This window comes from Tiliqua scincoides, chromosome 4 (genome assembly GCF_035046505.1).
Source record: "Tiliqua scincoides isolate rTilSci1 chromosome 4, rTilSci1.hap2, whole genome shotgun sequence".
In the NCBI taxonomy this organism is placed as follows: Eukaryota; Metazoa; Chordata; class Lepidosauria; order Squamata; family Scincidae; genus Tiliqua; species Tiliqua scincoides.
In genome coordinates, this window is record NC_089824.1 from 13,462,608 (window position 1) to 13,489,984 (window position 27,377).

General features: G+C 44.9%; 1 protein-coding gene across 2 annotated transcripts in view; it reads right to left on the minus strand.

Moving 5' to 3' along the window:
* Positions 1-423: 423 nt before the first annotated feature.
* The window catches only part of NSMCE2 (NSE2 (MMS21) homolog, SMC5-SMC6 complex SUMO ligase), a 228,362-nt gene continuing 201,408 nt past the window's right edge, over positions 424-27,377 (minus strand). For both annotated transcript variants that reach the window (XM_066623846.1, XM_066623847.1), the window contains 3 exons: positions 11,989-12,092; positions 9,924-10,030; positions 424-782 (listed from right to left, as the gene is read on the minus strand). In XM_066623846.1, coding sequence (XP_066479943.1) covers positions 665-782; positions 9,924-10,030; positions 11,989-12,092 — 329 coding nt within the window. In that variant the 3' untranslated portion in view covers positions 424-664. The remainder of the gene's footprint in view (positions 783-9,923; positions 10,031-11,988; positions 12,093-27,377) is intronic.

Consider the following 27,377-nt stretch of genomic DNA (forward strand, 5'->3'; position numbering starts at 1 on the left):
CCCTCCCCTGTATATTGATCTGATCTCCTTAAAAGAATGGCAGGGTCCAACTGGAATTATAAATAAACCTTTCTATCTGCATCTCAGGTCCCTCTTTTTCTTCTCGACCTTCTCTGGACCACCACAGCCTCACTTTTTGCTATCACTTAAGATTCCTCTATTGTCACCCTGTGTGGACTGGAAGAGGACCATGAACTCTATGGTAGGTTTATTATACACAACATGGACAGGTGGTTGCTGTCCCTAGAACTGCAGACCTCAGTGCGGGGGGGAGGGGGCAGAGGGATTTGTCCATCATTAAGTTCAACACCTGAGAGTAAGCATCTGTCAAGTTCATTTGAGGATGGTTATATTTTAAAGATGTACAGAATGCATTATACTTTGAACATATACTAAAAATTTTACACAGAGAAGAGAAAAAGAAACCCTTTGCACTTTTATTTATAAAAAGGCAGAATGCAATTTAAAACAGAAAAACAAGTTGCATGGCAGCATTTTACCCTTGGCAACAGAAATGCTTTTAGTGACAGGTCAGACCTTCAGCTTTGCCTGCAATTGGAATACTTTAAATAACAATGTTACACAACCATCTGACAATCAGCCACTTATCTTGGACAACCTCTTCTAACTCCACATTTTCTCGTTGGCACCACACCAGAGACTTCTACTGTGACGACAAGCGACTCTGTTTATTCTGACTGTCAATTGCTCTTTTAAGAACTTCATCAGGGACCAGGTCTGATTTCTTGACTTCAAGGTTGTTGCAGCCAACTTTGGGACAACTGCAAAAAGGAAAAAAGAAAGAGGGTGTTGGAGAACTAATAAATATTGACAACATCAAATTTCGCACCTTCTTGTACCTTAAGATCCAAAAGTGGATTGCTTTTAAACTGCTTCTTAAAAGAGATGGGAAATAGATGATAGGTGAAAATGCTATTTCTATCCATTTTTTCCCCATAGCAAAACTTTAAATTGCAAACTACTGGTTCCATGAAAAGACTGACTTTCTTAAGTCTGGGAAATGTTTCAGAGACGCTACCTGAAACAGAGAGACAGAGACCATGCAACATATGGTCTAAGATACAGAGTCCGGTTGAAAGTCCGGTGTGCACTTATCTAGGAGTAAATGGCCTTGTTTTTTAACCAAAGTTATTGACATTGAGAATCTTGCGAATAATTCGCAAGATGGGTAGTGCTGGGCAAAGACTGTCTTTTTCAGTGGTGATTATGCATATTCCTCCCCAAACAAGGTTGATTAGCACCAACTCTTTCACTGTTCAGGCATCTGATAAAACTGTTTTTATTCTCAAAGACTTTTGGAAGTGACTGGTGGCTACTGTTTTATTTGGTTTTTGTAACTATAAACTATTCTACTGACTGTGAAATTGCTTCTGTCGCATTTCATTGTTGTTTTTGGTGGTATTATAAATTGCTTTCAAGATATGTGTAATAGAAATGTGAAAGAAAGTATGTTAGACAGTACAAAAAAAAGAGGAATATTTCATGATATTTCATGACCTGAATGCTTTTCTTGCTTGTTTTTTCTCTCTCAAACATCAATAAAAATATGTATTTTTTTTGTACATACAAAAATATGTAAAAAAATGTTAGATTTTATTGGGATTCTCTTTTTCTGACCTTCCTGGCTGGGTAACAGATTTCTGTTTTGGAAAGACAGGTGATAGCAAATGTAATTATCTAAACAGGTGGGAATGGATGGCCTTGGGGAAAATATGTTACTGAGATTTATGAACACTTCTGCTTGTAGATCAGTTTTAAATGGAGCACAGTTTGCCTGTAGTGGTAATAATAGCTAATAACAATACAGACTGCAATCTCTGCATATTGCTCTATACCTTCAAAGAATTGTACGAATGATAACTTCTACAATCTCACCCCACTGATGCTTGCTAGATGAGTTTGAGAGACGGACGGGGGGACAGATGTAAGAAGTTAAGTGAATTGCCCTGGGCCACCCTGAGAAACTGCAAAAAAAGCACATTTCATGGGAAACAATTCATACTAAAATCAGGAGCACATTAGCTTTGTGGGGTGAACACCAATCAAGTCATACTGTACAATTCCTTCAATCCATGCAAGCAGTGCTCAAACACGGAATCTGGTACAATGTTCAGAATGAACTTTCCTGAATATGACAGTTCTATTGTTGTTTTTTAAAAGTACATACTTATAGCCCTCAACCATTTACAGAGCAAATCCTTACCATGTGTGCTATACAGAAAAGACTGGAAGAGCAATCAAGGAAGCTTAATTCAAGACTGGGCACAGAAAACAGAGATACATCTCCCGACAAAATTTAAGAGAACAGCCAATCTCATAAGACACATCAGGCTGTAAACTGCATACCAGGATTCCTTTAGTAGTTCAGTGCTGGCAAGAAGCCCCTACCTCTCATTCATAGCAGTACTATGTAATTGCAGAGCAGAGACAAGTTAGGGCCTCCAAACTCCCCTTCAAGCAATAACCCACAAACTACACTGTCTGGGGGAGGGGGGAGTTGATTGCATCTGCTCTCCTTACCAGGACAGCAATGTCATTCAAATGACAGGCTATAGAGCTCCCATATCCTTAAATGGGACAAATATATCAAACAGGTGACACAGGGCGAAACTCAATCGCAACCCATCAAATACAGGTGGAAAAGCACAACAGAAGTATAAAACATAAATAATCATTAATTCTTTCTAATACGAGAGGTGGACAGTAAGCATCATTGCTGCCCACAGAAAACATAAAATACATTGAGACACCTTGCTCAGGTTTGTTGGACCACTGACCTCACAGCACCAAGCCTGCCTCCAGTGGTGGCAGACTGGTCTCAAAAGTTAAGGCAAGTGTGGGTGGCATGGAGGCTAGGCTAAGCTAAGAATCTCAGTTGAAAAGCAGGCTATAAATTGTGAAAATAATTAATACGTAAATAATAAGAAAGCTCAATATGTACAGCTGCAGAATGTGTTTGGTGCTGACATGGTGTAGAAGTTAAGGCAGATGCCTTTGCTTACAATTTCTATGCTCTCATGGTACAGGGTGAGTATGTAAGCCAGGGGTGTCAAACCCGTTTCATACAGAGGGCTGAATAGCATTTATCATGCCTGCTGAGGGCCGGAAGTGATGTCATTGAGCAGGAAGTGATGTCATTAAATAGATCATAACCAAAAAAAAAGAACTTTTTTCTCATTTAGGAACTCATTAGCTGCAAATGACCTAAGAGAAAACATGCAAATCTTGATAATATTTCAAGATATGGGAGAGCCCAATTTTCAAGTGGGCTGCCCTTTCAGCACTGCTCAGCAGCTGAGAGCCTGAGGACCAGATAAAAAGATTCTGTGGGCCGCATCCGGCCCCCGGGCCTTATGTTTGACACCCCTGATGTAAGCACTATAACTCTTCTCTGAAAGTGAAGATCTTCTTATGTGAAAAAACACCAATGTGCCTCTATAGATACCCATATCTCATCTAAGAGGCTGTCCAGCCTTCTGAAGCCAACCAGCTGCCTTAATTGTGCCATGTCCCCCATTCCAAAAGTAAGAAAGAAGGATAAGGAGGGACCTGTAACGGGTACAAGAACAAGGTATGCTGGCAGTCTAATTGCAGGGGGTTAAGAAAATGTCCTGCCAGCCTCTTTTCATGCCTTTCTATTAGTCCCTGGTCAGCAACCGTACAGGTGTGCATTGCTTAGCAAACTTCTGACCAACAATGGACTGCATGTACTATGGTCTGTTGGTTTACTGTAAAGCAGTTACCTTGTGGTTGGTGATGTCTTTGTTGGTGTTGTCCTTAGGAGGCCCCAAAGGCCTCCATGGGCATCAGAATGCATTGCAGAAGCCTCCAAAACTACTTACAGTTTTCGGAAGCAAACCATAAGTAGTTTTCCAAAAACTGCAAGTTGCTTCTGTGGGCCATTCTGTGGCCCTTGGAGGGTCGGCACAACCTGGAGAAGGCCTCTGGGGCCTCTTAAGGACAACAACAACGAGGTAGATTTTTATGCATTTTTTTTCTTAATGACAACATTGCTTAATGATGGGGTTCCTACAACGTAACCCCCGTCGTTAAGCAACGCATATCTGTCCAGGCCACTACAGGAGCACACGGTCTCTTTAGACTGGCTCTCAAAGTTTATCAGACAGTTTAAGATGTGAGTCAGGGCATCTTCATACATTTCCTTTTCCAAAAAAACCTTGAATGACACCCCTCCCCTCTTCAAAGAAGGGCCCAGGCCAACCTTTCTCTTCTGCAAGGAGGCCTCTGTTCTGCCTGGGAAGGTTTGTTGCCTCAGACTCAGCATGTAGAGCTGGGAGTCAGCACTCATTACTCCTCTGCTGTGCTGGGCCTCCTGCTTGCTGCATTTGCCTTGGGCAAACCACAGAGTCTCACAGTTTGGGCTCTTTTTTCCTCAGTCTACAAAGAGGTGAGGATAATTATTATCTCTCTGGCACATGTTTTTGCCAGGATTAATTAATTCTGGTAAAGTGCCTTGAAAGCCTGAAGTCAAAAATCTTTCAGGATGACACAGGAGTGTTGATGCTTCTTCAGCAAGGAGATTGCTCTTGGCTGATCAAAAGGCACCAAGGAGGAAGCTGCAGGGGCGCCACTGAAGGAGTCGGGAGGGGGGAGCAGGAGGGCTATGTTGAAACCATCGCTTTGCTTGTGATGAGGCATGAAAAAGGAAGCACAGCCAATGCTCTTTAAAACAAACTGCTTTTGGAACATTTACATCTTGAACACTGAACGGATGCATGGAAAGGCATTTCAACCTGGCTGAGAATCTTAAACCCCAACATCCTTAGCTGGTGAAGTGCTTGTCTGCACAGCTTGGAGGTCAACAGATGCTTTGCTTGTAATTAGCGTAGAGCAGGGGTGCCCAAACCTCGGCCCGGGGGCCACTTGCTGCCCTCGGCAACTCCCAATCTGGCTCATAGGGAACCCCCAGCCTCCAGTGACCCTCTGGCCCTCCGGAGACGTAGTGGAGTTGTGCTGGCCCGATGCAACTGTTCTCAGCATGAGGATGACTGTTCAACCTCTCACGTGAGCTGTGGAATGAGGGCTCCCTCCCCTGCTTGCTATTTCACATCAGTGATGCAGCAGCGGCCGCAATAGAAAGGCCAGCCTTGCGCAAGGCCTTTTATAGACCTTGAACTATTACAAGACCTTCATTCATTCATATATGTTCCATCTCTAATATATTCATTTATGTAAATTTATTCAAATTTGAAATGTAAATTAATTCTTTTTTCCCCGGCCCCCGACACAATGTCAGAAAGATGATGTGGCCCTCCTGCCAAAAAGTTTGGACATCCTTGGCGTGGAGGTCTAGCAGGAGCCAAAGACTCACCTGGTGGGAATCTTTTATCCACTAAGTTACTGTCAATCATTTATATAGCTGCAACTCTGAATATGTGAAATTGTGCCTCTTCTCTTAAGGCTGCAATCCTAACCACACTTTCCTGAGAGTAAGCCCTATTGAACAAAAAAGGACTTACTTTTAAGTAGACCTGGTTAGGATTGTGCCCTAAGTCTCTTGGAACAGGATCTCAAACTACCCATGAATGCTTTTCTTGCTTATTCTCTCAGTCTGGCAAAGGGTCCAAGGCTTCAAGCTGTTGCAAATGGTCTGGTTCATGCATTCATAAACATAACTTCTAGTGACGCTAGCAAAGCTTACCAGGCTCAGGCCCATCTACAAGTTTTGTGGGCTCATAATGTTCACCTCAAAGAGAAGTGAGTATGATGAGGCTCCTGAATTCCTCTCTGGCTCCCATATAAATCCAAGCTGGAGAATAAGTCCCACCCAGACCCCAAAACTCCATCCACCCAGTGGCGTAGCTAAGGGGTGTAGCAGTTGCACCAGGCATCAAGTTTTAGGGGGGCAACAAGCTGAGCCTGACACTAGTGACCAAAATTGTGAAAATCTTGGTATGTATGAATAATACCATCATGTTATATATCAATGGAAAGGTAATTTAATGCATAATGCAATGAAACAAATGGCACTGGAATATTCATTTTCTATCAAAAGTTATGACCAATTAACCAGAAAATGAAAACACAACTGACTTGTGGAACAAAAAGTGGATTTGCTTAACTCCAAACGGACCTATGAGACTGTTTGTTCTGAGTGCCAATGAGATGTTATTATGATACAGCATGGAACCAATAACTTTTTATTTATTTACTTAATTAAATTTGATTTTGTCATGCAGGGGGGGCTACAAAATCTTCTTTGACAGATAGTTGCAGATAGATGCCTTAGCTATGGATCTAACTGGGGGGAGGCAGCAGAGCAAGTGGGTGGTGAGCTGCTGTGGGAAGGAGGTGAGTTCCTCCCAATTTTCACTTTTTAAAAAGCCTGGGTGTGACGTCACTTCCGGTTGTGACATCACTTCCGGGGCAACATTTTGAGCTTGCCACCGGACTACATGACCATTAGCTACGCCACTTCATCCAGCCATCCCGTCCCCTCTCTCTTCCCTTTGGGCAAGGTTTATGTGATCGGGGCAACAGCATTTCACCCCATGGAAAGAGGAAAGGAAGGAGATTTGATCGATCTCTCTATCTCCTTGCCTCTCAAGCATGTTGGTAGCACACCAGGGAGAAGCTTTGGTGACCCATAGGAAATGTTCCCTATTTGGGGTGGGGTGGGGAATAGCCAATCCAACATGAATGATGGGAGAGAAGCTCACCTATTTTTAACACTTACTTTCTCATCATTTTAGAAAAGTTACTTGAGTGACAGATAGTGTGAGTGGAATCAACTGAAAAGGTGGTAAAACTGTTTGGGCTGCACGCACACTCACAAAAATTCTCCCCACAGAAAATGAGCATAGCAGGGAGTTTTCTACTTGAAGGGATATTGTGCATGCGTATGGGGGAGCATTCAGTCATATGAACCCCATATCCAGACTGAAATACTGCAGTCTAGATATAAGAACATGTTAGTGCAGCAGTTTTCAAGCTTTTTCATCTCACAGCACACTGACAAGGTGCAAAAATGGTCAAGACACACCATCAGTTATTTTAAGCCTGTATTTTATCATTTAAAAACAAGTATTAAAATTATGTTTAAAGTTCCGCAACTAACATTTAGGGTGTTTTATAATTACATGTCCAGTAAAAATTGGCAGAAGGTCAAATAAGGGACTGACAGGTGGTAAGAGTAAGGGCCACTTCACAAAGTCATGTCTGAAGAGGTACACATTCCAGCTTCATCCTGTATACATGTCACTGGAAGCCTTCGTCAATTATTTTCCTATAGCGAAAGTCATCAGCAAATAGACACATAAGATCGATGGCGGCCAGGGCGAAGGTTGTGAACGCAAGACTCTGGCACTCCAATCAAGGGCAGTGCCAGTTGAAGGCAGCCCAATACAGCATGTGCACCCCACCAGCAGCTGCCACCTCCAGAAACCTACCACTATTATCTTGGGCAAGGTAGAAACTCATTCAAAAGAAGTGCCACCCTCCGCAGGCAAATTTTTATAGTTGCCTGTTATGCAATTATATGAAATGCACAATGCCAGAGAGGAAGATGGAACCAAGTGAAGAGATCGGGACAAGTTACTTACATCCCCTAATTTCCAGAAATCTTTAGTACTTTCTTTGCTCTCTGTCTGAGTGGATAAGAGCCAAAAGTCTTTGTGTACATGTGGTTCCGGTAGCAACCTGTGTCTGCCTTCAGAGAGAGGTGCCAAGGAAGCCGTGGTGGGGGTGGCAGAATTATATGTATTTGGACTGCATTACTATTTCATTAGCTATTCCTTCATTCTACCGCCACCCCCATTGCAGGCAGGAGCCATAAAGACTAGACTTTAACTTAAGAACATAAGAACAGCCCTGCTGGATCAGGCCAAGGGCCCATCTAGTCCAGCTTCCTTTATCTCACAGTGGCCCACCAAATGCCCCAGGGCGCACACAAGACAACAGGCACAACCTGCGTCCTGGTGCCCTCCCCTGCATCTGGTAATCAGAGGCAGCCTACCTCTAAAACCAGGAGCTTGCACATACCTACCATGGGTTGTAACCCGTAATGAACTTCTCTTCCAGAAATTTGTCAAATCCCCTCTTAAAGGCATCCAGGCAAGGCTCTTAACTTACTTCTTGTGGCAAAGAGTTCCACAAACTAATTACACGCTGGGTAAAGAAATAATTTCTTTTGTCTGCCCTAACTCTCACAACACTCAGCTTTCGTGGATGTCCCCTGGTTCTGGTGTTATCGAGAGGGAAAAGAGTGTCTCTCAATCCACTCTATCCATCCCCTGCATAATTTACAGCAGCAATTTTCAACTACCGTAGCCCTAACTTCTGCGGCACACTTTGCAGGCTATTTGCAGCATACCACTGTGGTTGTGGTTGAAGACTGCTGCCTTCGAGAGAACTGAGCCTAGGGAAAATTTATATCTGTGTTAAGATCAGACATTCGAATAATCATTTGATGTTGCAGTCATCAAGTGATGGATATTCCTGTGTGAACCAACATAGGATTAAAAGCTCAACAGTCTCAGCTTGATCAACGGCTGGATGGGAGAGATCATCTGGGTGCCTCACAGAAGTTCCTTTGAGATTTCCAAAGGAGGAGAAGGATGTATGTAAGAATTTAAAAAGTTTAAGAAATTTTTTAAAAAACTGATTACTTCATCCACACCGCAAGTTTGGATAGTAAGTGTATTTGTAGAGAGTTCTATTGGGAAAGCCCAACAAGTTGCAGAATGACTTCAAAAGTTGCCGAAGACAGAGCCTGAAAATTTTCCAGACTATTTCAGAAAACTAGTCAGAACACAGCCTCTCATAACTGTGCAGGGCAGATGTTCAATTTACATCTTCACTTGACTCACTTTTAATATTGTTTTAGATGTTAATTATACCACTAGATTATAAATTATACATGGCACCACCTGCCGTGGATGGACAGATGATGAATGGGACAATACTGTGCACATCAGCTAGCGAAGCAAAGAACTATGGAAGAAAACAATCATGCTCTTTATTACATTGTACTAGCTGCCAAAGGACCCTGAACATGGTCTTAGGAGGTGATTGGAATCAGGGATGGTTAGGTAAAGGTACTACAGCCAAGGTCTCCAGGGATTTAAAAAAATAAACTAAAAAATACCTGAAGGGCGAAGCATCTAATACAGTGGTTCCCAAACTCCTACAGGGGAGTTGGGAGCCAGGTGTTTGCGTGGATGGGGAGGTTGTGCGGAGGGGGAAGAGACAGTGCTGCAGAGATTGTAGCGCTGCCAATGCCAAGGGGCTTTCCTACTTATTTGAGGGGTAGCACCGCAGGGTCCTGGAGGCTCACAGCCCTTTATGATCTCATCTGCAGCTTGTTTACAAAGCCTTTATCTCTGATCTAAAGTGACTTCCTGTTTTCCTCCAAAACCAGAAGTAGCTGGTTAGAGACAAGGGCTTAGTAAACAAGCTGGAAGAGAAGCTAGCCTCTAAGACCCTGTAGGAGGCCAGAGCAAACCCCCCCCCCCCAAGTAAAAAAGGACATTGGCAGCTGCAGTATTGTGATCTCTGCAGCACTGTTACTGCCATCGGAATAGAGTCACTTCCCTTAAGGGGGAATGCCCTACTTCTGGTGGGTCACAACCCACCAGTTTGGGAACAGCTGATCTAATACATTAAGAATCGCCCCTCCCCAGTTGCAATCTTTTCTCCTAACTGTGCACCGAGATCACATGAGATGTGAGTTATGTGGCTTTCCAAATCTTTGGTCAATGGTAGGGCAAAGAAAAGGAAGAAATAATCAGTGGGGCAACAGAAAGAGGTTCTAAGGGTAAAGATATATAAATATTGTTTTAGGCAATGTGGATAAGCATTAAATCTATGAGCATCAATGTAATCACAAGTTCACAGATGCATGCAGACATACACACACCAGAAGCTGAGCCCTGGTCGCTTACCGTGCTTTCTTCTTTTGTTGCTGTCTGCGCTGGATAATTCCCAGGATGGCCTCTTCCTCATATGTGTGTCCACAGTTTTTATTCCTTACTGGCTTCTTCATTTCCTCCTGCAAATAAAAAATTGGGCTATACTTGACTGGCCAGAACAAGATGTTTGACCAAATGAAACCTTCAGATGCATGAACATAAGAACAGCCCCACCAGATCAGGCCATAGGCCCATCTAGTCCAGCTTCCTGTGACTCACAGAGGCCCACCAAATGCCCCAGGGAGCACACCAGATAACAACCTGGTGGATTTAGGGGAAATTTTTTTTTTTTTTTTTTGCAGAAAAAATGATGCAGAATTAACGGGTGAACCTCAAATTCCTCTACCTCCACAGTGCCACAGTGCCATATTGATCCAAACTGCAGCCTAATTTTATATTTTAAAACCCTCAGACTAGACGATGGTGCATTCAACCAAGGATCTATCTATTTATCATGGGTGGGTGGAAGGTAGACTGTGGTCCTCTGGTGAAACACTGGCCAGTGTCTTGGGGACCACCTAGTGCCCACTGGGATCTCTGTAGAGACTGCTGGACTAGCTAGCCCAGGGGTGTCACACTCACTTCATACAGCAGGCCGAAGAGCATTCATGATGCCTGCTGAGGGCCAGAAGTAATGACATTAAGCAGGAAGTGATGGCATTAAGTCATGACCAGAAGTAAGCACTTTTTTCTCATTTGGGGACTGAGCTGCAAACGACAGAAGAGAAAATACGTAAATCTTGATCATATTTTCCAAGATATGGGAGAGCCAAATTACCATGTGGGCTGTCCTTTCAGCAGAGACATCGCAGCCCAGCTCAGCAGCTGATGGTGATGCTGGGAGAGCCTGAGGGCTGGATAAAGAGATTCTGGGGGTTGCATCTGGCCCCTGTGCCTTATGTTTGACACCCCTGGGCTAAGCCTGATCCAGCAAGGCATGCCTTACCTTCATAACCAAGAGCACAGAACCAGTATCACTGACCACAGATTAATTGGATGGCAATGGTTAAGAGATCCTGGGTACGCAGCCTTTGCGTTGTAAGTTTAAAAGACATCAGGGGACCGTGATTATTTTAGTAAAAAGAAAAAAAGAAGGAAGGAGATGGCAGCACAAGACTGAAGTCAGTTTACCCTGCGTTAAATTGTCTATTAGTCTTTGCATATGCTAGCTCATAACTACAATTGTTTCTTTACAAACGTATTGCTTGAAATGAGAAAATCCAGAAAATGGGTACAGGAGAAAATGGGCAAAAAGTTATTTTATTAAAATCATACTGGTTTATAAAGGGGAATCTTTTCTTTCCTCTAACACAGCAGGTGCTAAACTCCGGCCCTGGGCTGGATCCAGTGCCTGCAAAAACCCATCTCTTTTGTGAGTGACGCTTACCGTTTTGCCGCATTGTATCTTAACATCCCAGCTAAACAATGCAGAAAGTTGTGCCAGGTAGCCGCTTCTGCTGCAGGCCCTGTGCCGGAATTTCCGGGCAGACACAGCTGCCCAGCATGACTTTCTGCAGGGAACTGCTGGCAAGGTAAGACGCACCATGGTGGAATGGTAAGCCCACAACAGGGATGCGTTTTTCCTAGCGCAGAGGTCCCGCAAATTGAAGACTGCAGCTCCAGCATGATATTCCAGGCTTTGAACAAATCTGTTAATAAATACTAAACTGGAATACAAACAAATTATCTATGTATACGTCTAAAACGTATCTTTCAAGTGACAGAATGTGAGTAGAATTAGAACAGCATAAAGAACTGGTGTGGCTAATTGTGGCTAAGATTGGGCTACAAATCAGGATTCAACTCAAGGTCAAGTTTGAATCTCACCTTTGCCATACACTCATTAGGAGGCCTTAGGCAAGATTCCCTCTCGGCCTCCCAACTGCAGGATGGAGATAATAACATTTACCTATCTTTCATGTTGTTGCAAGGATTGCATCAAGATAAAATATGTAGAATACCTTGAAAACTCAAAAGTGCTGTACAAATGCTATTACAGTTATAACGATATAGTTACAGTTATATAACTATCACTTACCTGTGTGATGGGACAGATGAAGTTCATCTGACTTTGTGTCACTGCAATATCCTCGTCAACTTGTTCGAAGGCCTCATTCTCTTTTGCGTCTGACTGGACACCAACTACAATGTAAGAGGTAGAAAATCCCATTGAGATTCATGGCTTCCATCATTAAAATAGCCATTATACTCCCAACAATATCAAAAATGCAGCTTTCTCTGTACTGAGGACTGGTAAACAAATAGAGTTGCCCTGATCCAGAAGCATGTGTGTGTATAGCTATTGGAGCTGCTTATGCCCAGACCTAGTTGGATAATCAGCAACAGCCCTGATCACTAAGGCTATCTCTAAGTACTAGGAGGGAAGCCTAAATATGGAAGAGAGCCCAGCCCCGCAACTCCATCATGAACATTTTCCAGGTGACTGCTGGATGGGGCATCTTGACAAGAGGATGGGTTGCTGACAGAACATTGCAACACCAACTCCAAGCCCTCTCTTGCTACTGAATCTAAAAACCTGGAGGACAAAGTTGGAAGAGGTTAAGGATGCAGGAGAACCTGTAGACATTATATATCTGGACTTTCAGAAGGCGTTCGACACGGTCCCTCACCAAAGGCTACTGAAAAAAACTACACAGTCAGGGAATTAGAGGACAGGTCCTCTCATGGATTGAGAACTGGTTGAAGGCCAGGAAACAGAGAGTGGGTGTCAATGGGCAATTTTCACAATGGAGAGAAGTGAAAAGCGGTGTGCCCCAAGGATCTGTCCTGGGACCGGTGCTTTTCAACCTCTTCATAAATGACCTGGAGACAGGGGTGAGCAGTGAGGTGGCAAAGTTTGCAGACGACACCAAACTTTTCTGAGTGATGAAGACCAGAAGTGATTGTGAGGAGCTCCAGAAGGATCTCTCCAGACTGGCAGAATGGGCAGCAAAATGGCAGATGCGCTTCAATGTCAGTAAGTGTAAAGTCATGCACATTGGGGCAAAAAATCAAAACTTCACATATAGGCTGATGGGTTCTGAGCTGTCTGTGACAGATCAGGAGAGAGATCTTGGGGTGGTGGTGGACAGGTCGATGAAAGTGTTGACCCAGTGTGCGGTGGCAGTAAAGAAGGCCAATTCTATGCTTGGGATCATTAGGAAAGGTATTGAGAACAAAACGGCTAATATTATAACACCGTTGTACAAATCAATGGTAAGGCCACACCTGGAGTATTGTGTCCAGTTCTGGTTGCCACATCTCAAAAAAGACATAGTGGAAATGGAAAAAGTGCAAAAGAGAGCGACTAAGATGATTACGGGGCTGGGACACCTTCCTTATGAGGAAAGGCTATGATGTTTTGGCCTTTTCAGCCTAGAAAAGAGGCGCCTGAGGGGAGACATGATTGAGACATACAAAATTATGCAGGGGATGGACAGAGTGGATAGGGAGATGCTCTTTACACTCTCACATAACACCACAACCAGGGGACATCCACTAAAATTGAGTGTTGGGAGAGTTAGAACAGACAAAAGAAAATATTTCTTTACTCAGCGTCTGGTTGGTCTGTGGAACTCCTTGCCACAGGATGTGGTGATAGTGTCTGGCCTGGACACCTTTAAAAGGGGATTGGACAAGTTTCTGGAGGAAAAATCCATTACGGGTTACAAGCCATGATGTGTACGTGCAACCTCCTGATTTTGGAAATGGGCTATGTCAGAATGCCAGGTGCAAGGGAGGGTACCAGGGTGCAGGTCTCTTGTTATCTGGTGTGCTTCCTGGGGCATTTGGTGGGCCGCTGTGAGATACAGGAAGCTGGACTAGATGGGCCTATGGCCTGATCCAGTGGGGCTGTTCTTATGTTCTTATGTTCCCATCTTATCCAAACTGGTTTCTGATACACGCGCCAGGTCACTGTGCCATTAGAGATAAAATCCTGAATGGCTGGTATTAAGCAGCAGCTCTTTCAGGCTGGAAAGACTGCCACTAAGATTATCTGGAACACACTGGATGAGGAGGAAGATCATTCAACTTCATTTGTTCATCTTCTATGCAGACTGTTCTTCTCTCACCATTGCATCTCCCACAGCCTGTTACATGCACAATGCTGGCACTCCGAACCAAATCCGCTCCAAAAGACCCCTCCCCAAACACACAGCAGCCCATTCCCAGAATTACCCTCAGAACCACGCACCAACCTTAACAATGACTTCAGGGAGAAAGAGCCAGGAGACAGTCGAAGATACACACAATTCCTTAGGGAGCCCAATAAACCACCATTCATGTATTTGTGACATAACATGTCCCACTGGATTCACAACAGGTCTTTCTGAATACTAACCATATGGTATGAATACTAACCATATGGACACAGAACTAAATTAAACCAAATAAGAATCTGTGTCATCTCATAATTTCCATGATCTTTTCAATAATAGCTCCCCGTGATTTCAGTACTAAAGAACAATGGAGACCTCCACGGTCAAGTCACATGCAACTGCAGAATGCCTCTGGCTACCAGTATGATGCAATAAAGCTCAGTTCTTGAAAAATGATCCTTAACAGTATTAATAACAACGGGTATTAATACCTTATATAGTACAGGCTTACAAATCATGACTCAGCTGGTCACCTGCAGCAAGTAAGAATTGTGTCCAGCGACCAGGCATGGAAACCTATGTAAACTGGAAGACTGTTGGGATTTTGTTCTTTCCTCATAAGTTGTCCATTACTAAAAATGACCAACATATGTATGTCCAGGTTAATGGATGAGTTTAGTCAAACAAACACACAAAAGCCCAGCAGCTTATTTGCACATCAGATAGGTGGGTCTCAACCCAGGGCTGCTAGCAGCCTGCATGACCTTATGTGTAGGTCATGCATCTGAGCTGCATTTCTGCCACAAGGCTTACAAAGCAAGCTGTGCACCTCCAAGGCACCACCTAGACCTAGAGCAAGCTGACCTGATCTTGCACTCAGACGGTGGATCCCAAGGACCAATCTGGCTCCACCAGACCTTCTAAAGCCCCACGGACAGAGCATGAGTAACTCACCCCACAGGTGCAGACCTTGCCTGGCGAAGCATCTGCTCTTATTTCCCACACTGCAGCTTTTGGAACTCAGTCTTCTGCCTGCCTGCCTTTGACTACGTTATCCACTTCTGATCCGACTGACCTTCAATTGCTGCTCAGTGTCTTACCACTATGCCTACTCTGAGTCAGCAATAGGGATAGCAAATGGAAGAAGTTCCAGTAACAGTACAGCTGCATAGGACTGGGGCATAAATAACTGTATAGCACAAATCATTTGGAAGGTACAGACTGCAAGGACCACTTTGCCAAAGCTAAACAAAACAATTTTTTGGTTTCTTTTGCTTTACCTGGCCTAACCCCACCAGGAGTAGAGATAGCAGGGGTGGCAGTGTTCCAGCAGCAAGGTGCAGCTGTGTGGCAACCCAGCTTCAGAAGAGATGTGTGTTGGGCAAGTAAGAGAGACCAGGTGACAGCAGCTTAGGCATATGCCCTCTCTTTTGCTGCAGGAGCCACTGTGTCCAGCAGCATGATAGTTGTCCCTGGAGACAGTGGCGATATCCACTAAAATGTGGTACTTACAAAAAAACACAAAAAAACTGAAAAGCCATACTTCAGAATCACGACTGAAAAAGAGCCTGCCTTTACAGGCCCTTTTTCCAATAAGTTGAAACTTGGAGCAAGCCCCCTGCAGCTGATTTTAAATCTCAGAAACAATCTTATGAAAGTGCTGTGCTATTTGATGTTCTTGTGCCAACAAGAAGGATGGCACATGGAGGCTGCCCTTGGTCTCATGCTAGTTGACATTCCTGCATCAGCCACATGCAAAATTATGGTGCTGGGGGTTTGTTACAGGAAGGTAGAGCATAAGATGGAGATGAGAGAGATGGATTGGCAAAACTTCTAGTGCACCCCCCTTTGGTATGGTCCTAATGTGTAAAAGTCACAGATGGAAAACCCTCTCCCCAATTTGCATTGAAATGCATGAAGGGGCTTTAGGTATAGACATTCTCCAGACTTCGGCTGCACTGGTCTGCTGAAGTGTATGTTGCTCCCCATTTCTGGAGAAAAGTCCTTAGTCTTATGAGTTTTGGAACCTACATTACATTCAACAAACACATTTGGAAACATTCACAAACTTATGTTATAGTCTACCCAGTAAGTAGCTCTCTCTCAAATAGAAGCCTTATCTTTCCATCGCTTGCCACTTGATTCTTTTCAGTGGAGATGCTGAGGACTGAACTTGAGACATCTGGTTGCAAAGCACATATCATTCTGAGCCTGCCTTTGCCTAGCCGAGAAAGCAAGGGAGAGGAGGCAAGTTTCACCTTATTATGGTACATGTTGTAATAATTACTCAAGGGGAACACTCAGAGCTCTTGTGGTCTTTGGTTGCACAGAGCGTCTCAATTAGCTACTGTGTCCAAAGCCGAAGTTCTGAAAGATGGGTGTGCATAATCAGCACCATAATGATAAACAGGATTATCCCTGACATGTGAGGAAAGACTGTACTGATGAACAGGGATTTACAGGATTCTGCTTTGTTCCAGTAAATGAGTCTTTTTTGCTGTGCAAAACATGAAGAGCAAGCAGTTTTCCAGGTTTTGATCAGCTATTATATTTGCAGCACTTAAGCAGAACCAAGCTACAGTCTGGAATCTCTTTTCAGTGCCTGGGCTCAGTCCACAAACACACAAAGTAATGATAAGGAAAACTGTCCCTGAGCATTCGCCTGCTGGGGAACAAAGGCTAGTTATTTGTTTAATTTATATCCTTTCTGTCCAGGACTCAAAAGCTCTTACAAAATATGAAGCCATTGAAAACAGAGAAAAAAAATCTAAAAAAAAACAAACCACTAAAACTAGGGATGCAAACATTACATTGACACAAAAATATTGTAATGGATTAGAGAGGGCAACTGAATTAACCAGGCAGCAGATCTTTAAATAATTGTCAATTATTTTTAATGTATGCACATACAAACCAATGAGCGGCAGATGTCACTTGAGACACAAGGAGACATTCGGCATCCCCTACCACAAAAGGGAAGGCCTCTTCCAAGATGCTGTGAAATATGACATACATCACATTAAAAGCCAAGAAATGCCTTTTAGTTCAGAACCGTGGTTGCGTATGAGTGGAAATTTTATTTTATTCGAAAGGTTTATATCCACCATTCGCTTGCTGAAGCAAATGCACAAGGTGGCTTACAAAGCTCATAATAAATGTACATTGCATCACAACAATAAGTAAAAAACATCAAAACATTAATTTTAACATTGCAAAAACGCAACACGCAGCATCAAGCCATGGGGGAGGAAGCGGCACAAATTAGTCCAGGGAAGCAGTCAAGCTACAGCACTATTGCAGAGGGCAAACATCCACCCATCAACCAAATGCCAGACGAAACAGGTATGTTTTGAGCCCTCATCAAAAAGCTATGAGAAAGGGAAAATCTCTTAATTCCCCTGGAAGGGAATACTACAGTTGTTCCAAACAACACAGTCCTGGAACGAGCTGGAATCCCTAGCATGTATGCACTGCTGAAACAGAGACGCCTGCGTTGGCTCGGTCATGTCGTGAGAATGGATGATGGCCGGATCCCAAAGGATCTCCTCTATGGAGAACTCGTGCAAGGAAAGCGCCCTACAGGTAGACCACAGCTGCGATACAAGGACATCTGCAAGAGGGATCTGAAGGCCTTAGGAGTGGACCTCAACAGGTGGGAAACCCTGGCCTCTGAGCGGCCTGCTTGGAGGCAGGCTGTGCAGCATGGCCTTTCCCAGTTTGAAGAGACACTTGGCCAACAGTCTGAGGCAAAGAGGCAAAGAAGGAAGGCCATAGCCAGGGAGACAGACCAGGGACAGACTGCACTTGCTCCCAGTGTGGAAGGGATTGTCACTCCCAAATTGGCCTTTTCAGCCACACTAGACGCTGTTGCAGAACCACCATTCAGAGCGCGATACCATAGTCTTTCGAGACTGAAGGTTGCCAACAACTGGTGCCACTACAGATAAGGCTCACTCCCAAGCCACTGTCCCTCTAACTTGGGACAGAGGTAGCACTTGAAGTAGAGCCCCTTCAGATGACCTACGTATGCCAAGGCAATCAATTTGTTGATTAAACCGACAGGATTAAGTCACTAAAATGTCTGTAACCAAGTGACATCATAACTATAACGCATTAATGGGCCCAATCCTATGCTTGGTCAGCCTGCAGGATGAAATGGCACTGAGGCAGCCTCTGCTGCGTCCTGCAGACGGGCCAGGGACCTTGGCATAATTAATGAAAAGCTAAGTAAACTAAATCCTTATTCACCTACTGTAAATAAATTAAATCCTTATTCACCTACCTTCTTTTGAGCAGAGGTGTTGTTGAGAAGCCTGAAAGGGCAACTGCTATTTGTTTCTAGTCCCTTCTTTGCACCCTGAGGGAAGCACCTTTCTTTTGTCATTGATTTCCACTAGGAGATGAACTAATGCCTGATCCAAATGTTTTGACCCTAAGAAGGGAATGCCAACCAACTGGGATTCAGACTCAACATCCACCAGATGTTCTCAACCAGATCTTCTGTCTGGCCACTGTATTGGAGAAGATTGCTCAAGCACTCAATTGTAACACACCCAAGGAAGAATCAGCTACAAAGACCACTGCTAAGGAGATCTTTAAGGAAATCCGAGCCACTTTAGGAAGAGCCACCTTGGATACTCCCAGGTCCTCTGCCCAGTGGATTGCAGCTGCAGCCAGGACAGAATTGGTCACTGCCCCTTGAAGGTCACAGTTCTGGCTAGCCAGAGGGGGGAGGGAAAAAGATAAGAAGCCAAAACCAAAAAGACAAAGAGGCTATAAGAGGTAAAGAAAAAAACACTGAGCCCAAGAGCTCAGAGAAAACTTGACAGTGTTCCCGGAGAGGCAGGGCTGATCTAGGGGTGGGATGCCCTCCCACGAGGAGGAGACCACATCTTACAACTGGCTCTGCCTGCTGGTAGAGAGAGAGGCATTCCCAAAGGATCAGGAATGCCCCCTTCCTTTACCAGAGAACATGAATTTACTTATTCTGTTTCCCTTGGAAAAGACATCAGAATTGGGAAGTTTAATGTGCAGAAGGGTGGGAAAGAAAGGGAGAAGTATTGCATTTTATTGCCTAATTCCTAGAATGTAAGTGGCTGGCCAAGTGCCAGTGTCCTAGAGGCAGCTACATAAAGCTGCCTGGGAGAGAGCGGCTGGTTAAGCAAATGGTTATGCTGCTGAGGTCTGCCACCTTGCTTTCCTGACAGAAGCCAAGTGTTGTTAGCAACTGCATGACAGGAAGTAGTTTCACAGGTGCAGCCTAATCTGCCTGGTTTTGGTGCTTGGACAAAAGGTGGGATACACAGAGCTGGTCTTGCTATAAAGCAACCTGAGTTGCTTTATAGCAACTCAGAGGGAGTTAGCAGAGAGGGAAAGTTGGTTAGGATTGTGCCCTTAGTGTGTCACTCTACTGGGTGCAAGCCAGAAGAGGTTCATGGGACTCCCCCCCCCCCCTGAGCCATTCTAGGCGGTTTAAGCAAAATGGAACCATACGCTTCTGTTTTGGTCCCACCGCCTGGAATGGCTCTGAAGGGAAGGTGGATGGGTCCCCTGCAGGCTGTAGTGAGGCTCTCATCGAGACTTAGTGCTTTGCCCCCCTCTAGCTACACCACTGAATAAGATCGGTTTCTTCAAATTACTGGGTAGAACTTTGCATCAAAAACCATGCAAAAGGGAAGACAAATGACACAGCAACCAGAAGGCTTTTGCAACTGCACAGACCTAATTTCATTGGTAAAGCCATTTTTCTTTCTTTTGCAACTGTGTGTAATCTTAATGGGGTTCTCTCAACTGAGCAATGCAACAAGATGAAAAGAGCTTATTGCAGCACCAGTACAAAGAAACCTTATGGGCCAGATGCAGAAACCAGTATGCTTTCTCCACCACTGAAATACACAAAATTAGGATCAGACTGTCGAGATACTTGCTCGCTCCAGAATGGTCTGGGTCTCCTCTCGCTGGAGTCAGTGGGATGAGGCACAATTCTGACAAAATATAATTTATCTGAGATTAACATTAAAGTCTGATTAATATTCTTGTGCAATGTTGTTTTAACTTGGGTCAAACTGTCCTGCATACATCACTACATGAGAAATGCTGGGAAGCTGTTTAAATAAAGCTCCTCCTCACTATCAGCATATAGAACATTGCAGAAGGTCCTAGTTCAGTACATTGCAGTAGTGCCTAGTTCAGTTCCTTGCCTAGTGGCTTATGGTGAGAAAGAAACATGTACAGCTGAGCAAGCAGAGCCAGTAGCTCTCTCGTGGGCTGCACAAATTAAGGACCAAACTGCATGTTATGGCAAATGTGACTCTTTTTTGGTGTGTCCAAAGTCCAAAGTCCAGCTGAAATGTCTGCGTGACTTCCTCTTTGCCGACGATGCAGCTGTCACTACCCACTCTGCCAAAGATCTCCAGCAGCTCATGGATCGTTTTAGCAAGGCCTGCCAAGATTTTGGACTGATGATCAGCCTGAAGAAAACACAGGTCATGGTTCAGGATGTGGACTCACCTCCCTGCATTACAATCTCTGAGCATGAACTGGAGGTTGTCCATGACTTTGTGTACCTTGGCTCAACGATCTCCGACACTCTTTCTCTTGATACCGAGCTAAACAAACGCATCGGTAAAGCAGCTACCACGTTTTCCAGACTCACAAAGAGAGTCTGGTCCAACAAGAAGCTGACGGAACATACCAAGATCCAGGTCTACAGAGCTTGCGTCCTGAGTACACTTCTGTACTGCAGCGAGTCATGGACTCTTCGCTCACAACAGGAGAGGAAACTGAACGCTTTCCACATGCGCTGCCTCCGACGCATTCTCGGCATCACCTGGCAGGACAAAGTTCCTAAAAACACAGTCCTGGAACGTGCTGGAATCCCTAGCTTGTATGCACTGCTGAAACAGAGACGCCTGCGTTGGCTCGGTCATGTCGTGAGAATGGATGATGGCCGGATCCCAAAGGATCTCCTCTATGGAGAACTCGTGCAAGGAAAGCGCCAAACAGGTAGACCACAGCTGCGATACAAGGACATCTGCAAGAGGGATCTGAAGGCCTTAGGAGTGGACCTCAACAAGTGGGAAACCCTGGCCTCTGAGCAGCCCGCTTGGAGGCAGGCTGTGCAGCATGGCCTTTCCCAGTTTGAAGAGACACTTTGCCAACAGTCTGAGGCAAAGAGGCAAAGAAGGAAGGCCCATAGCCAGGGAGACAGACCAGGGACAGACTGCACTTGCTCCCGGTGTGGAATCAATCAATCAACAGTATTTATATACCGCTTTTCAACTAAAAGTTCACAAAGCGGTTTGGAAGGGATTGTCACTCCCGAATTGGCCTTTTCAGCCACACTAGACGCTGTGCCAGAACCACCATTCAGAGCGCGATACCATAGTCTTTCGAGACTGAAGGTTGCCAACAACAACAACAAGAGGTTTGTAAATCTAGCCTCTCTGTCCCTACAACAGGAACTCAAAAGTGGCTTAACAAAGTAAAAAATAAGAATAAAATATTGTCAGAAAATCACTAAAAAAGGCATACCGGTATTTCATCAGATAGAAGACAGCGCTAATTTTAACAGAGGGGGAACAAATTAAAACCCAATCCTAAGTTGTCAACTGGCCAGCACTGTATCCAGCGCAGGTTAGGAGGTGACTGTAGTGCAACTTGGAGTAAGCGGATATTAATCTTCTTACCCCATGTTGCATGGCAGGCACTCCTATGGGGCTACTAGGATCTGTGCCAATGGAATCGCTGACGCGAATCTGAGCAGCCCGGTACAACTCTGGGTTGGCCAGGAGAGAGGATAGGATCCAGCCTAATTTGCTGAGGCTGATCTCACTCTCCTCCTGAGCCTTGTCACCCATCGGCCTGCCCTCCCCAATGTCCCCATTCAGCCCCACCACCACCCTTTTCAACCCCCTGTTCCAGCCTACTTCGGCTGCAGCTAACTTACAGGCCTGGGGCCTGGATCCTACACAGGCTGGCCAGTGTGCATTCTTGCCCTGGCCCAGCCTCCTCCAGAGTAGCTGTGAATGTACAGCATGTTCATTACACTTCTGCACTGGTGCAAGAGACATGCACTGCTGAAGACAAGGTCAGAATTGCACCCTAAGTTATCTATGCCAAAGGCAGGCTAGAAAAGCACAGTTTTCATCTGTGATGTAAGCAACACTAGGAAGGAGATCAAATGAAACTCCCAAGATGGTGAGAGTTCCCAGTCTGGGTAACACAACCAAGAAAGCCCCATCTTATGTACCCCACCAGTCTTGCCTCTTCCAACAGCTGAACATGAAGCAGGCCAATACTATCTTAGTAGCAGGTAGGATCATGTGAGAAGAGATAGTCCTTTAAACTGATGGTACCGCACACGTACTTTGTCATTTATACTTGGGAACTTTCTGCACCCATGAAGACAATACCTTAGATGTCTTGAAAAGGGGATTGAACAAATTCATGCGGGACAAGGCTATCACTGGCTATAAGAGTATGGGCGATGTGGAACCTCTATGTTCAGGGGCAATGCACCAGTCGCAGTGAATATTAGCTGTTTGGGAGCAACCATGGGAGAGGATAGTTGTCTTCCAACCCTGTTTTGGGTTTCCTGAAAGTAACTGCTGGGCCATTGTGAGGAACTGGATGCTAGGCTACATGGACCTGCAATCAGACCTGGCAGGGCTCTTCTTTTTGAACAATACGGTTTCCACACATACATTCTGATATAAATCCCAAGGAGGCTGCACCAGGGAACCCTTCTGAAAATGTAACTCAGCTTTAACAGCAGCAGAGAAGCAAAACTACAACCAGGTCAGCCATTATTTCCTCAATGCTGCTGTGTCCCTGGAGCCACCTAAGCTGCTCAGAAGACACCAGGATGGACTCAATATTTTTTAAAAGGCAGAAGGAGACCTTGTGGAGTCTGGACATGACAAACTTAATACTGAAGCAAATGAAATCTCCAGTTCTGACGTCTGATCAAATCTGGAAGATGACAAATATTTTCTGGAATCCCTAGCATGTATGCATTGCTGAAACAGAGATGCCTGCGTTGGCTTGGTCATGTCGTGAGAATGGGCGATGGCCGGATCCCAAAGGATCTCCTCTATGGAGAACTCATGCAGGGAAAGCGCCCTACAGGTAGACCACAGCTGCGATACAAAGATATCTGCAAGAAGGATCTGAAGGCCTTAGGAATGGACCTCAACAGATGGAAAACCTTGGCCTCTGAGCGGCCCGCTTGGAGGCAGGCTGTGCAGCATGGCCTCTCCCAGTTTGAAGAGACACTTGGCCAACAGACTGAGGCAAAGAGGCAAAGAAGGAAGGCCCATAGCCAGGGAGACAGACCAGGGACAGACTGCACTTGCTCCCAGTGTGGAAGGAACTGTCACTCCCTTTTCAGCCACACTAGACGCTGTTCCAGAACCACCATTCAGAGCGCAATACCATAGCCTTCCGAGACTGAAGGTTGCCAACTATTTTAAATGCTGTCATGACTAACATCTGAGAAACCATTATAGCTTCTTTGCAAGGCTAACTTGCTGACCTGCGTTTTGCTTATGTCATTCTGCAGATTACTATCTATGGATATTCATGGTAGAGTAATGATATATAATTATTCTTATTTAGTCATTATAAGGGAGTACAACACCAAATTCATTCAACTTGGCTGTTATTGTCTCTGTGGACTTTCAGAATTAATCTCTATCTGTTGTAAGTATTACTTTGATTAGTATTTCTGTTCTTTTCTTTCAATATATATATATATATGAGATCTTAATGTAACAGAGATACAAGCTTGCTTTAATATTGGAATAATTGGTGTTTCTGTTTCTAAAGTCTGTGTGCATGCATACCTGGAGGACAAGGTGACCAGATACAATGGAAGACAGAGTGCCTATATCTTTAACCCTTGTATAGAAGAGGAAATTTTGGCAGGTGCAGCTCAACATGGAAGGGTTTAAAAGCTGCAGCTGCCCAAATTCCCTTTTCTATACCATGGCTGTGTATAGACACTCTGTCTTCCATTGTATCTGGTCACCCTGCTGTAGGGACACTATTTTGTGACCTTGAAAGTGGACCAGCATGGCCTACATCCAACTCAAATTATTGTCTGCTCTAACTTCTAGCCTCCATCATCAGACAAAAAAAAAAACAAAAACTGAAAAAATTAAGAACAGATATTTGGTTCTGTTCTATCTAGCCTTGTCCTGGTCCAGAAAACATTTCTGAAGAAAAAAAAATAACATCAAAGCTGAGAGAGAGAGAGAGAGAGAGAGAGAGAGAGAGAGAGAGAGAGAGAGAGAGAGAGACATGTGTTGACGCTTCTGTTCTGAACACATCTCAGGACTAGGTGGAAAGAGATAAAAAGACCTTTGTTCTTCAATCCACCTGAGGAGGCCTTGGGTCGTGTTGCAGAGCAATACACCAATATTTGGATTTCTAGAAGTGAATCACCTACTCAGGACATTCAGAGAGAAAGGAGTGAAATTTAAAAATAAACTCTGCTTCAGGGACCACACCCCTCCAAAGAATCAAGGTTTCACAACACAGATATATGATGAGGAATGACTAACTATTCAGTACTCCTCCCAAAGTAGTAAGCTGGCATTGGAATAAAAAAACCTCACAGTCCATTACTCAGTGTGGTTCAGTGAGAGGTCAGTGTCCCAAGGATGTGAGATAATCCTGGTTCTTTCATTCCCCTGGATCCCTAAATTAAAGTCCACCCCTTGGATTTAAACCTTGCTTCCATACAGTACTTCACAGAGAGATGATGGCTTTTGCAGGTGATGGCTTCTGCAGGTATTTTGCAGATGGGAGCTTCTGCAAGCTGCTAATTTTGTAAGCTTCTTCCCCGTGGAAACATGGTTCGGAAAGGCAAGATAAAAATGAGACTAATAAATACTGTAAATAATGAATACAATATTGTTTAGTGGCTGAAGCCTTTAGGCAGGGATGTCTGAAGGCTTTCCCTGCATCTATCACTTTTTTTATGAATGGGGAGAGCTTATTTCAGTTGAGCTGAAATAATTGCCAATATTGGAAAGATGATTGATCGCTATTGCAGGAGGAATGTTAAGTCCAAGCCCAGCTAAATCAGAGCAAGAGGTAATTCAATAGAGATTCACATAGAGGTCGTGGTCACACAGAGGCCATGCGTTGCCCACAACAGGAGATAAATGCAACAGCTAGCCTAGGAAAAGCAAGTATAAAACTGTTTTACTTACCCTCTCCATAGGCCACCTGATCTCTAATGGGTCTCCTCGGACCTGCACCAGCTCTTTTGCTGGCATAAGTCTGAGAAGACTCCTAGAGGTAAGACTGGGGCAGGAAGGGAAAATAAGATCTCAGTGTGTACGGCTGCTGCAGAGATTCTCTCCCTCCTGCACTGGCCAGGTCCCCACCTGAATTCCACACCTGCTATCAACCAACTTAAGCTGGAGATTCAGTGAGTCACTGGGGTCTGCATGTAGCCTCCGGGCATTTGTGCTTGCAGCTATGAATGGCATAGCAGCTTTTGCACTGTCAACCCAGGACTTCAGGAGGCGGATCATGAGATTATGCTACAATAAGGCCTAGATAGGATTGGGTGCAAGTGGGTCCTATAGAAAGACTCTGAATATATCTGTACTACTAACTTAAGGTAGTTCAATATTCATTCCTTCTCTTCTGGGAGCTGTACTTCAATGTCATGGGGGCAGAGGTAGAGGCAGGTTAGGAAATCCAACTTAGAGAGCAACCCTAAGATTGCGCTGTGCTGGTGAAAGTCCCTTGCGCTGGCCCAGGAAAGTCGCAGACATGTCGAAAAGCATATTTGCACTTACTCTTGAGTCAGCCGAGCTGGCACAAGGACGTGTGCCAGCCCATGGGGGTTGCACCCAACCTCTGCAGCACCAAAACAGGGTAAGTTCATGCCAGCCAAACTCGGCCGGCGCAGGAGTGTGGAGGGGGGGCATGGGGAGGGCAGGGAAGAGGTGTTCCGGGGCAGGGGGAGAATGGGCGGCAGGTGGGCTTGGGGTGGGTAGTGGGAGAGCAGAGGGTGGGGCCAGGACCTGGCAGTTATGCCAGTTCCTGACCCCTTTCACAGGCAGCCCGGGGCAGCTCTGGGCTGCTTGGATCTGCCCCACCTCTTCAGGCGGCACAGATCTGAGTAGCCCCATTGGGGCTGCAGTGGCTTCTCCCAGGGTAAGGGGAAGTGATTCCCCTTGCCCTGGGCTGAGCTGCTTTCAGCCCTAAATTCGCGCTGGATATGGGGCATGGCTACCAACCTCCCTGTTCCAGCATGAATTGGGATTGCATTGCCCCAGTCCTCGCCACTTATCCCAAACTCCAAATCTCAGAATTCTTTGAAAGACATCACACCAGTTAAGCTGGTATAAAACCAAGTTAGTTTTTTTTAAAATACAAATATGTTCACAATCTCACTGGTGGATTTCTCCTGAATAAAATGGTTTGGAGGAAAAAGACAGGCCCTGTCTCCATCCAGAGATCTGGCATTCAACTTTGTACTGAAAGAAAGGTCGAGGACCCAATAAAAAGTACCCAGCAGGAATGACAAGCTTAGGGAAAAACATTGTCCCCAAAGGGTGGGTCGGTAGTAAAACCTTTGAGTCATGATGAGGCTGCTTTGTAAACAAGGAGAAATTTTTCAGCGAAAAACTTCCTCCGGGCAAAGGTGCCGTGCTCCCCACGTGCACTAACTCTCTCCCATTCCCCCACACCCAAAGAAGTGAAGAAACAGAAAGCAGAGTCATCGGCAAGTCAGTGGTGTTCCCTGAGAAGTGCTATTATCTGCGATTACACATTCCTGGATTACTACACTCGGCCTCTGGCTTACATAGCACACGCTGCGTTCAAAAGTGACAGTTTGGTGAACACTCATCAGGAGTTAAGGGAAGGGCTTTGGAGAACAACCTTGTTTCCTGATGCTGAAGCAGTTCTCTGGAAGAGAGCATTACATCACTCCGAAGCATTTCAAGAATGGTTCAAGAGCTGTGGAGGAGACCTAATGCTTCACCTGCTGCAACCTGAGTACCCAACACCTTTCAAAATACTGTTTTGTCAAGCAGCTTTTGCACTAAACCAGCGGTTCCCAAACTCTCAGGGAGTCTGGAAACCGAGGTAAATGCTTGCGTGGGGGGGGGGGAGGTGAAGGCAGTGAGGTGATCGCCACAATTGTGCTGCTGCTAGGGCCAAAAGGCAGTGCCATCACTCTGGATGGTGCAGGGAGCCTACAGACCCCTCTATAGGACTTCCCAAGCCTCCCAAATGCTAATAATAGTTATCACAACCTACTTCCGGTTTGCGATTGCCAGAGAGCCAGCACTGTCAGGGG